The sequence below is a fragment of the Alligator sinensis genome, unplaced genomic scaffold, assembly GCF_000455745.1.
Source record: "Alligator sinensis unplaced genomic scaffold, ASM45574v1 scaffold295_1, whole genome shotgun sequence".
NCBI lineage: Eukaryota > Metazoa > Chordata > Crocodylia > Alligatoridae > Alligator > Alligator sinensis.
In genome coordinates this window covers 98,208-110,448 of record NW_005842754.1, presented here as the reverse complement: position 1 = coordinate 110,448, position 12,241 = coordinate 98,208, and the positions used below count along the sequence as shown (strand labels likewise).

The following is a 12,241-nucleotide window of genomic DNA, read 5'->3' as shown; positions in this document are numbered from 1 at the left end:
GGCCCCCAGTCCCTCTGTTACTGCTTGGCTCCCGCTGCCTCCAGCAGTTCCTTCTCTTCCTGCCCCTGCTGCACTGCTCTAGGCTGGAGAAAGCTGTGCCACTTCAGGTGGGGGCAGCTCCCGCCCCAGTGCGTGGGGCTCCAGCTCCAAGCCTCCTTCCATCCCCTCTGCCCACCCAGTGTGATGTGCAGCCACCTACAGGCAGCCAAGTAGGTGGAAGGCAGCTGGAGCCTCATGTGCTGGGGCAGAAGCCACCCATCTGCAGCTCCCCCTGGAGTGGTGCAGCAGGGGCAGAAGGAGGAAGTGGATCCACTGGAGGCAGGAGGAGCCAAGTAGTACCTGAGCAGCAGTAGCAGCAGGAGCAGCTCTGTTGGGAAGCTGTGCATGCTGGCTGAGGCCAGCACTGGGGCTGGTGCCATGGCCAGAGTGGTGTCGTTAGTGGGTACAGGACAGGAGCATGGCACAGGCTTTTCCAGGTGGGAGTGGGCAGGGCTCGGCCCCGTGTGGAGCGCCACGGGGGCAGCCTCAGACCCGACTGGGGCGGGCGGGTGCAGAACGCACCAGCACTGCCCTGCCCAAGTGAGCTCTGCTGCATGCTCCCCCTGCCCTTCCCACAACCTCCTTCCCTTCTCCCATCCCCAGCTGGCTCCTAGGACCTAGTGTGTGGACAGTCCCCCCCCACACATACGCACACACCCCCCACCCCACACAAACACCACCCCAAGCCCCCTACACACACAGCCCCCGCTCACACACAATATACCAGAGAGAGACTTTATTTTGAGCTGTTATACAATCACCTCTATATACACTATTCAAAAAAAATAAGACAAAAAGATTTTTTGAAATAAAATTAAAATATTTGATAGTAGATGTTTGATTTTTAGTTTATGATTTTTTTTTAATCTCTAGTTTGTTAAAATGATATCTTCTGAGATATTTTATGTGTGTGGCCCTTGACAGCTCTCCAAAACTCATTAAGTGGCCCTCCAACTGAAATAATTGCCTACCCCTAACCTAAGTCTCCCTCAGTTAGAGAGAGGCTGCTGAGTACACAGTAACTAATGCTTGGGACAACAGATGGAAACATAGGAAAGGGAGTGCAGGTCCGAAGTTAATAGCAAAGGTTTCAAGGGGTGATGCCACGCAGAGAACACCCGCTAGCTCCTACTGCCCCTTAAACATATCTGTGGAGCATGTGGACACTGCCTAATGAAACTCCTTGGAGACTGTATGGAGGAGTGAGGGGAAGATAGCTCCATTTGTAGGGGCCAGGAAAGGATCAATTTTCCCCTCATAAATGGTTTTTTAGTTCCAGGTTTTTTCTTTTGTTTTGTTCCCTACTTTGAAGACAGGGTAGAGTTGAGTTGCAGCTAGAATTGGCAGTTTTGATTGGGGTGCATTGTTGCTTTTGCTGGTACATAGATAGGTTCCTGAGAGGTTTCTGCCTGAAGGGTCCTGCTCTTCTGCTCAGGATGAGACCAATCATCAGATTTGGGAATAGGAAGGAATTTTCCCCCAGGTCAGATTGGCACAGATTGCAGGAACGTGGAAGTGTTAACACGTCGATATTTTAACTAGAGTCCACAGATGAATTTATATTGGGGTGGGCAGACAACTAATTAAAATACTCAGGTGAAAGGAGTGGTTAAGAACCACAAGGTTTTGCCAAGTAACCTAAGAGTTAAAGCTTAGGCTGGATATCTGCTGGTCTGTATGTGAGAGTTTGCACAAAGTAAACACATGCACAGGAATATATTAAACTAAATGTAAGCATATTGTTAGTTATAATAGAATATAAATCATAGAACAGAATATAACAGTAAAAAAGAAAAGTTATATTAACATATATACCAGAGTACCACAGGAACACAATGATATTAAGTTGGCATTGCTTCATAACTCTGGCCACTGGACCACAGATTCACAAATTCATGCTCTCTCTCATGCAAAACAGGCTCTTCTTTCTTAAATGGTCAGCTATTACAGAGGTTACGTACACCAAACCTTTTTATAGCCAGACTTTGAACCACTCAGGTAAATACTTCACTTAGATTATTAGGCAAAGACACACTACCCCCGCTCCTGCGTTGTTAATCCTTAGCTTCACTTTCTCTGGGCTCCCCCAACAGAAAGCAGAGGCTAAGTCATCAGTCCTGGTATCTGGGTTAGGCCTATGCAAGTTGGCAGTGATCCGATCCGGCTGCTTCAGATCGGTTTGCCGCTTCGATCTGGCTGAAACGGCTCCGAAGCTTCGGAGCCACTTTGGAGATCAAGCTATAGGCTGTAATTGGGGATCAATGAAATATCTATTACTTTGTTGTTTTATCTATGATTTGGGTGCAGGTTGTAGGGGTGATAGCCTCTGCTGAGAGCATGAAGCCAGCCAAGTTTCAAGAAGATAGGTTTAGGGGTTTGGAGGGAACTGCACCCCAAATTTTTGAAAGCAAAACTCCTGTCACGTCTATGTGTTACACCACAGGGGGCTGAAAACTGCAGGGATGGTAGCTCCTGGTGAGGCCACAAAGCATGCCAAGTTTCAGGAAGATCGGTGCAGGGGTTTGAGGGGAACTGCATCTCAGGCTGCTGACAGGCAAAACTCGTGACACAAATGACCTGCGTGTGTTAAGGTGCAGCAGGCTGCAAACTGCAGAGGTAGTGGCCCCTGCTCAGGCCACAAAGCCTGCCAAGTTTCAAAAAGATTGGTGCAGGGGTTTGGGGGGAACTGCACCTCAAGCTGCAGACAAGCAAAACTCGTGATGTGGGTGGGTGCTTGGGCGACTACGTCTGTCTTGGGGCACAGAGGGAGGGACAGGCTGGGGTGGAGGCTAGGGGGGAAAGGGGGATGTAGCAGTGCAGGTAAAAGTGCAGAGGTGCCTGCACACTGGAATCTATCAAAAACAATAAAACCCAACTACCTGTGGGGGCACATTCCTCACCAACAAAACACTCTGCCTTCTGTCCCTCAGGCCTGATCCTGAGAGGGAACAAATTACAATGCAAACCACTTTTCAGAGCTGGGCTTATGAACTGCACTTCATCAGCCTCCTAGGTAGTAGGTACAGAAACTCATGGACTCAATATACACAGTGGAGTTCTGGCACACTGCGACCTGCCGGACATTTGACACCCCAGGCACCTCTGCACTTTTACCTGTGTTGCTACATCCCCCTTCCCCCCTACCCCGCCACCCCAGCGTGTCCCTTCCCCCCAACACCTCCATTTCCATTTTCACTGACTGGCTTTCTTGCCTGCATTGTGGGCCAGGCCAGCCTTTGGCTTCCTTACTATTCCTTCCATCCAGGACCAACTGCAGGTACTTCCTCAGCCTGACAAATGGGGTTTTCAACCCTAAAGCTGGCATCCCGGGCAGCTAAGCTGAGCTCACCGGGAGCCTCACAACTGCACTGCAACCAGCAAGTGTCAGGCCTGTCAAAGGGGCTGCCAGTTCACATGCTCCCCTTCACCCTTGGGTCACACATGCCTGCCATCATGTGGACCGTACTGGACTGCAAAGGATCCAGCCATCTCCTGATGCCCTCCTTCAGCCGCCTCACCAGTGCCTGCACGTCTGGTGACAGCGGCATGCCCCAACCAGGAACATTGATCCCTTGGAACTTCTTCATTTGGTTCTCCAGTTCCCTCACTAGGGGGATCACCTGGCTGAGGAGGCCATCGCCAGCGCTAAGGGTCTCAGTGGCCTCGAGGAAGGGCTTGAGGACCACCAAGATCTGGGAGATGGTATCCCACTTAGCTCTGTTCACAGGGGCGCTGATCCCAGTCTCCCCAAGCAAGGCCATGTCATGGATGGCCTTCTGTTACTCCACCAACCTCTCGAGCATCAGGGATGTGGAGCTCCAGCGAGTCTCCACATCCTGTATGATTCTGTGTTGCAGGATGCTCAGCTCTGCCTGTTTCTCCTGCAGCATCTTGCCCCCCTTGATGCTGCGGTGGAAGTAGCCTGCCACCTTCCTGCATTTCAAAATCAGCTGGCTTGTAGCAGTAGTGGTGGCAGCGCCGTCACCAGCAGCCCTGTCCTCCTCCAAGGCATCCCTCACTATTAGGTGCAGCCTGTGTGCCACACAGCGGATGCCAACAAAGTTGGCATCACGGACAGCCTTCACCATATTGGCCCCATTGTCGGTGACCATGAACCCACGGGTGAGCTTGGCCTGCCCAATGAGCCACCCCTGCACCATGCAATTCATTGCCCCCATGATCTCCCTTGCTGTGTGGGACTCATCCAGCACCTCGGCTTGCAGTAGAGCCCACCGATGGCCTGACTGATCGCACCAGTGCCCCATGAGGGAGAGGTAGGCATGATCGTCACCCCGGGTGCTCCAGATGTTGGAGGTGAAGTGAAAGGCTACCTGCGGCCCTGCCTTGCACAGCTCCTCCCTCAAGTACTCCCTGCATGCCTCATGCAGGGAGGGCACCACCGCCCTGCTAAAGGTGGTGCGTGCGGGCACTTTGTAAAATGGGGCCAGAAGTGCTATGAACTGCCTGAACCCTGGCCGCTTAACTAGGGAGAAGGGCTGGCTATCCAGAGCAAGCATCTCCCCAGTGCTCTGGGTGATCTTGTTCGCCTTGGGAATGTGCCCCACTTTCTGTCCACCTTTCCCCCACTGGCCCAGGGTGGCCTGCCTCTGCTTTGAGGGGAAGGGGGCTTTGGAGCAAGTGGGGGACTTCCCTTTCAGCACACTTGCACTGGTGCCAGGCTGAGCAGGAAGAAGGGCAAGGGGGTGATGCCTCCTCAGATGCAGCAGCATTGCTGTGGCAAACCTGGGATCATCTGCCACCTCAAAATGCTCCCACACTACACTACTCCCCTGCTTCTGGGTTGAGGGCAAGGATCCTGCCTTTTCCCCCTTGTCAGCAGGGAGGCTGAGCAGCAAGAGGAGCTGCTTCAGCTGAGCCACTTGCCTCCACAACCTCAGCCTCTCCTCCAAGGTGCTGCTTTCCGGAGGAGACCTGGGTCTAGGGAAAACGTGAGGGGTGTGGAGCACAAACTGTGATTCCCCCTTAGTCCCCAGAATTGCTTGAGCCAGTGCGCTCAGCATCCCTGATTCCAGCTCCAGCTCCTCCTCTGGCAGTGGGAGGCTCACGCTGAGAGCTGAACTTGGGGTGCAGGAGACAGTGATTCCATTGCTGGTGCCCACTTCTGGACTGAGGGGAGGTGGTGCAGGTGCCAGACACTGCCCCCCCCTCCTGCCTTCCACTGGCAGCACCGATGTCGTGGCTGCTCGGGAATAGAATGTGTCTGTGTTTGGGGGAGGCTTGCAGCTCTAGCTCTCCCCCTCTCCCTCCCCTGCCAGAAGACCTGGCACCTGCCTTTCCAGCACGCTTCATATTGATCTTTCCTGTGTTGCAAAAGGTCTCTGTGTGTGCGAATCCTTTTGTATTATGCATTTTATTCCCTCTGTTGCGTGCATGCACTGGCCTCTTTGATTGTTTGCTTCAGTGTTAAGGGTTACGTAAAAATTGTGTGCTCTCTGTCTGTCTGTCTTCTTCTGCTATGAATATCTGATTTTTCTCTATATTGTCTGTGTATCTGTGTGTGTGCGTGCAAGCAATCTGTGCCTACCTGCACAGTGATAGATCACACTGGCAGGGAAAACACACCTTTCTTTTTTCAACGTTTCCCAAAAAAAAGAGCAAATATAAATTCAAAGAAATAAATTGAATAGTAATACTAATAATAATTGAATAGAATAGCTAAGCTAAGCTAAATCCTACCCACTCCTTTGTAACAAGAAAAAGGAGCAGGCAAGTTCAACAAGTACTGAGCCAGGATGCCACAATGCCTCAGTCTGAGCATTCCTCTGTCACACAGTTGCTGACAGGGAACAAGCTGGGGAAAGACACAGCATGTCTCCAAACAGAGGCTTTTATGCTGTTTCTAGTCCCACCTTGTCATTGGAAAGGCAGCCAGGGAGAAATCCTTCTCACTGACCACCTACACATGTCAGTCTTCCCTCCCGCTCCCCCACCCCTCTTCTAACTGTAAGTGAAGCTGTCCAAAGCGCATTCGAAGTGCTTTGGATAGCTTGCCTGAGCCCGCGCTTTGATCAGCGCACTCAAACAGCAACTGTAACACCTTAGCAGTGAAGGCGCATCCCCAAGGAGCAGCATGGGGGACTCAAAACCCTGGGGTGAGTGGGTGGGACGTGTTCACATAAGGAACCTGTTTAGTTCTTGTCCCATGTTAGGTTGCATGTCCCAGAGAAAACCCCTTTAGCGAGCCATTTGGCTTGGCTCTGTCACTGCCCAGCCTGGGCTGGGAACTATCCAAAGTGTCAGCACCTCCCCCACCGAGCTCCTGGGATGTCCCTTCACTGTATCTGGGAGCCCCCATCCCTACGTGATAAGAATAGCTGGGCATGAATCCCAAGCCCTGCAGCAGGCTTAGCCCAGCCTTCTGCTGCAGGGGAGGGACAGAGCCATTTGAGCCCCTATAAAAGGGGTAAGATCAGCTCTGAGGGGCTGGGAGTTTACAGAGTGGCTCTGAACCTGGTATTGAGAGTTGCCTGGCTGTGCTGTTTGTATCTCAGTGCCTGGGAGCCCACTGAGGGCCGGGAGGGTTCTGCTGTTCTTGCGCCTCAACCTCGCCAGCACCATGCCTGGAGTCAGCCTAGACAATGCAAAGGTGGCAGGACTGAAGGAGATCCAGCTGGACCTGCAGGAATTTCAGCTGGCAGTGGAGAAGCGCCTGGAGGAGGCCTTGCAGCAGGTGCAGCCCCTGGCCAGAGCTCTCAATGACCTGAAGGAAGAGCACCTGGTGCTGCAGGCAGAGCAGGCACGCCTCAGCCAGCAGCTAGAGAAACTCACCATGTGGTTGGGAGTTCAGGAGCTGGAGGAGAAGGACCTCAGCACCCTCTTCCTGGAGTCACAGGATCCCTGTGCCGACTTCGCAGGCACTGAGGAACCAAGCTGCCCTGTGGCACACCCACCCACCTTTTCCAGCACTCGCAGGCCCTCCGTGCATCTTTCCAGGAGCAACAGCTTTGTGAGTCTGCAGGCTCTAGGGAATGGGCAGGGACAGATTGGCACAGAGAAGGGGAACAGGTTACCAGGCCAGTTCTCACAACTGGGGTTTCCCTGAAGGTCATCGGAGGGTTGGTGGGTGGCTGCGCTGTGTTCCCCATTGTAGGGGAAGGGCAGTCATGGTTGGGGCATAGAGCTAGGGGAGGGAGTGTGTCTCCAGCCTGCCCTTGTTATATGCTCTGGTCAGCTCCTGCAAAGCACTGGGCTCCTCCCTTCTCCAAGCACCACTAACTAATCCATGAATCTGCTCTGAACACCTTTTGCTGGGATCTCATGTCCCCTCTCCCCTTCAGGGCCTATGTCCCTGACTACCCTAATGTGAGGCAAACAAGGGCATGTACCTTCTGTTGACATTGAGCCTAGATCCCTGAGTGAGGAACAGCTGTTCCTGAGGGGTGGAAGGCTGCTTCTGGCCCCAGCAAGCACAGTGACATGGGGGAATAGTGAGGTTGGTACAGAAGATTATAGCCTGTTGCTGGGGAAAACGGTGCCAGCCAGAGCTGCCATTCCCCAGAGCCAATCCAGACTGTCCACTATGCATTCCTAACATGCCACCAGCAGCCTGTTGTGCTGGGGCATTGCTGCCTCTGTGTATGTGGGGTGGGTGGGTGGGCTTTGGTGACAGCTGTCCTGGGTTTCTTTACATTGGCTTTGGCCCAGTCCCTCCGCTGTGGAGCTGTGCTCCCCTGCAGGGGCTGGGGTGCTTTGTGTAGTCAGAGTCTCTCTGGGCTGGGTCAGTGTGAGTGGGACCTTGCCCTGGATGCTACATGTGTGCTTGTCCCCAAGTATAGGATAGTCAGCTTTAATATAAGTATTAATAAGACTTCTGCACATTAATGGTAGGACAGGCATTTGCCTGCATTCCTCTGGCTCCCGTTATTGGCATTGGTTCAGATTCCTCACCCACTTCTTGTAAAGGGAACTGATAATTTGTCCCTAGGGCTGCTGAGAAATCCTGACACTTGGTCTCCTGGTACCATAAGCCAAGCTAATCCTTTCCCAGCAGGCTGTTCAGCCAAATGAGGGACCTCACTGTCCCCTGGAGACACCATGCTGCCAGCATATCACACACACTTGGCAGCACAGACTGGGCCAAAAGAGAATGAGAGAGTTGCTGGGTTCAGTGTCAGACCTGTGCATCACCCTGCGCTTCCAAGGTTGCAGCCCTACCACTGTCATCTCCACGTGGCACCTTGGGCTAGCAGGGGGGCTTCTGCAAGGGAAGTCCTGTCCCACTGCCAAGACCGAGCCATTGCTGGAGCAGGCAAGGGGAGCTTAACTCAGCAACACCCAGACTTTTCACTTATGGGAAGTGCCCTGGGGAACAGAGGTGGCCTCTGGAGCATATGAATGGAGCCTCCCCACTGCTGGTAGTTTGCTCCTTCCTACTCCCCTGCCCTTATCTCCCCCCCACCCCCCAAGTCCTTTGTGGTGCTATTTTGGGCCTGGCTGGCTGCCTGGCATACATTGTTTGGGGGTCATGTTGACAGAGAACTGGCACTGCAGTGATCAATGATCATCCTGGAGGAGGCTGGGCTGGCCTAGTTCCTCTGCAGAGATGCCAGGGTGGCTCCTGATCCCTAGCACAGGATCCTCTTTCTGATAAGCTCTTTAATCTCCTTAGAAATCCTTTGCTGGGGCTAGTGGTGCACACTGACCTCTCCAGTTCCATGCCAATGGCTCCTCAGCCAGGGGGCAGTGGGCCCTGTCTTCTGCAGCCCTGGACAGTTGTACTGATGAACAGTGGGCCTGACTGGCCCCAGCTGCAGGCCCCCTCCTTACCGGGAGTAGTATGGCTACCTGGCACATGTTTTATACTGTAAGCTTTTGCCGGGCTGGTTGGTCCTCACATTCATGCTGTAGCTGCAGCTGAGTGACGCAGCCTATCACTTGGCTTTTCTATTTCTCTCTCAGGGACCATTGTGCTCTTTGGGGTGAAGAATAGATGGATATGAGTGCAGAGAAGCCCCCCTTCTCTCAGCAGGGGTAACACCTACCTATCTGCCATGACATCTCATGTGAGGTGACATTGTCCTAATGTTTCTAGGTAGCTGAATATGGTTCCATGGTTGAGGCACAAAACTACAAGTCAGGACTCCTAGGTTGTGTTCCCAGCTGTGCTGTCAGCCTTGGGCAGGTTGTGACTCTACTTTCATTCCTTCTGGAGGCATGTAGATGGTCCCAAGTGATTCCCAGTTGAGTTCTTCTCAGTGTTCGTAGGGCACTTTTGGGATCTGAGAGGAAAGGCTGGGAGAATGGTAGAGATTGTGGCTGGAAATTCTTTCCCCGCCCTCCCCCCAGTTGTGACTGGAGGAATTTCTTTGGAGTTGTTAGGAAGGGGGGTGGGGGTAGGAAAAAGCACTTGGTAGGTGGTGCTCTGCTCCCTTGTTATTCCTGAACTAATATGCCACAGCATAGTGCCAGGCTTACAGTGGTTCTGACGCTGCTGTGTCATGTAAGCGGGAAAGCCAAGGCCCTGAACGCTAGTGAATGTGATTTGCCACATCTTTTTTTCAGAGCTGTGTTGCTTAATTTATTGTCTTGCATCAGTCTTGGGCAGTTTTGGTGTTTTGCAGGGTCTTCGAACCTCAGGGCCTCATGTGCTGTGGGGCAGGGTGTGTGCTACCAGCATCTGTGCTTTGTCCAGTACTTTATGGACCCTGGCAGCACAGGAGGCTGTAAAACTGAAAGAGCTGCTCTACTACCCATCTTTTCTCATTGCAGATGGACCCTGAGCTGGTGGAGCAGCCCCAGGTGATGGGGAAGAAACCAGAGCTGTCCAATGGGATAGAGAAGGCTCAGGTGAAGGAGCTGGACAAAAGGAGCAAGCTGAGTGCTGAAGAACTGAGCAGAATTGAGGATGAAGACATATTGGATAAGATGGTACATAGCACCTGATCAGTGCTTTCTCCCAAACTAAATGATGCTGTGCCTGACCTGTGCTGCCTGCTGGCAAAGGCTCTGGGTCTCTGCTATGTGGGGTTAGGGGTATACCTCCATCTTGGGGAGATTCTAAGAGTGTAATATGATTGGAGTTGGGTATGTGAAGGCACAGGAGAGGGGATGGGATGAAGGAGGTAGAGATTAGGTTGCAGCGGAGTGTGGTTTGGATATGGGGTGCAGAAGAACCTGGGATGGCTGGGTTGGGATGGGATGCAGAGGGGTCAGGAGTAGCTGGGAGGTGAGATGCAGAAGGAATCTAGAGTGGTAGTGGGGAGACCACCACACATGCGTTACTCAGATATCATGAGAAGAGTTCTCCAGCACAGAGCAAATGGAAATTGGAAAGGACCATGCTTAGTAGCAGGAGAATGAAGCAGAGCTCCACAACTGGCTTAATTATAGAAAAAGATGAAAAGGGTTGGAATAAATTTATGGAGAAGATTAGAGGGTGGAAAGGGGAGTTTTGATGTGTGGGGTCCCCAGATGGCAGAACAGAATGGAGGGTGTTCTGACACTTCTGAGCCTAGTTCTGGTAAGGAATATTTGCTGTTGCTGCTGCTACAGGTGTCAAGGTTTTGTTTTCCCCTTCCTCAGAAGCATTGGGTGTTGGCTGCAGCCAAGACTGGGGATTTAGATTGAGACCTAAAAAAACAGAGATTCCTGGCTAGGGTGTCTTGCTGCTCCATTCAGGATCAGACCAGTTGCCACATTTGGGATCAAGAAGGATCAGGAAAGCATTTTACTCCATTTTACTGCTGTACATGGATCCTCTGGCCACGATGACACAAGAGAGGGCATTCACGTAGTGGACCCCCAGATAGGTACTAACGTCCTGAGATACTGGCAGAGTGACAAGTGACAGAAAACCTGAGGTGACTAGGGGAGAACTCAGGTGTCTTTATGGGAACACCAGAAGCATGGGAAATAAACAGGAAGCACTGGCACTCCTGGTAGACAAGGAATTTGCCATCATTGGGTTGATGGAGACCTAGTGGGGCAACACGTATTATGGGGCAGTAGATATTGAGGGCTATAGGCTTTATAGAAAGGATCGGGTTGGGAAGAAGGGAGGAGGTGTGACCCTCTATGTGAAAGATCAGTACTCCTCCCTGCAGGTCATGTTTGATAGCAAGAAAGGGTCTCTTGAGACCCTCTGGGTCAAGATACAAGGGAGATCAGGAGAGAGAGACCTGATGGTGGGAGTCTACTACAGGCCTCCCTCCCAAGAAGAGGAGAGCAATCAGGCATTCTCTGGGGAACTGACTGAAGCAGCTGGCACTAAAGACATGATTGTCATGGGTGACTTCAACTACCCTAACATTTTCTGGGAGGACCATTTGGCCAGCTCCAGCATGTGAGCTAATGTCTTTGCAGCTACAGACAATTTGTTCCTGACAGGTTGTGGAAGGGCCTATTAGGGGTAAGGCCACCCTGGATTTAGTGCTGACCAAAGGGGGAGGACATGATAGGCGACCTGAGGATTGGAGGTACTCTGGGAGACAGGGATCATGATATGATTAGGTTCACCATCCACCAAAAGGCTGGGAAATCAGTTAGTAGAACAGAAGTCCTAGACTTCAGAAGGGCAGACTTTGGCAAACTCAGGATATTAGTTGGAGAGGCCCTCTGTGACCAGCAGCTGGACAGTTCTTAAGTTTGCAGATGATACTAAGCTGTGGGGAAATGCGGGCACATCAGAGAATAGGGTAAGGATCCAGGAGTGACCTTGACAGACTGGTTTTATGGGTGGAGCAGAATCAGATGAGGTTTAACAGAGAGAGAAGTGCAGGTTCGTCATCTGGGTAGGAAGAACCTTCACCATAACTACACGATGGGTGGTGGTTCACTGGCTGGCACAGCATCTGAATGGGACCTGGGGGTCACAGTCAACTGGAAGATGAACATGAGCCAAATACAGCTCTGGCTGATGTGTTGCCAGTAAATTCAGGGGGATGCTTTGCTTCTCCCTCTCTATTCGGCATCGGTAATGTCACAGCTGGAGCACTGTGTCCAGTTCTGAGCACCACACTTCAGGAAGGATGTGGATAAGCTTGAGAGGCTACAAAGAAGGGCCACCCATATAAGGGGTTTGGAGGGATAGGTCTTATCAGGAGAGACTCCCAGAACTGGGCCTATTCAGTTTGAGTAAGAGAAGACTGAGAGGTGACTTCATAGTAGCTAGGGTCAGGAGGGACCTGAACAGATCATCTAGCCTGACCCCCTGCCACAGGCAGGGATGAATGCTGGGGTCACC

At 52.1% G+C, this 12,241-nt stretch overlaps 1 protein-coding gene across 8 annotated transcripts in view; it reads left to right on the top strand.

Moving 5' to 3' along the window:
• Positions 1-12,241, top strand: part of SMTN (smoothelin) — a 94,058-nt gene that overhangs the window by 67,270 nt on the left and 14,547 nt on the right. For all 8 annotated transcript variants that reach the window (XM_025216618.1, XM_025216623.1, XM_025216622.1 and 5 more), the window contains one exon: positions 9,769-9,927. In XM_025216618.1, coding sequence (XP_025072403.1) covers positions 9,769-9,927 — 159 coding nt within the window. The remainder of the gene's footprint in view (positions 1-9,768; positions 9,928-12,241) is intronic.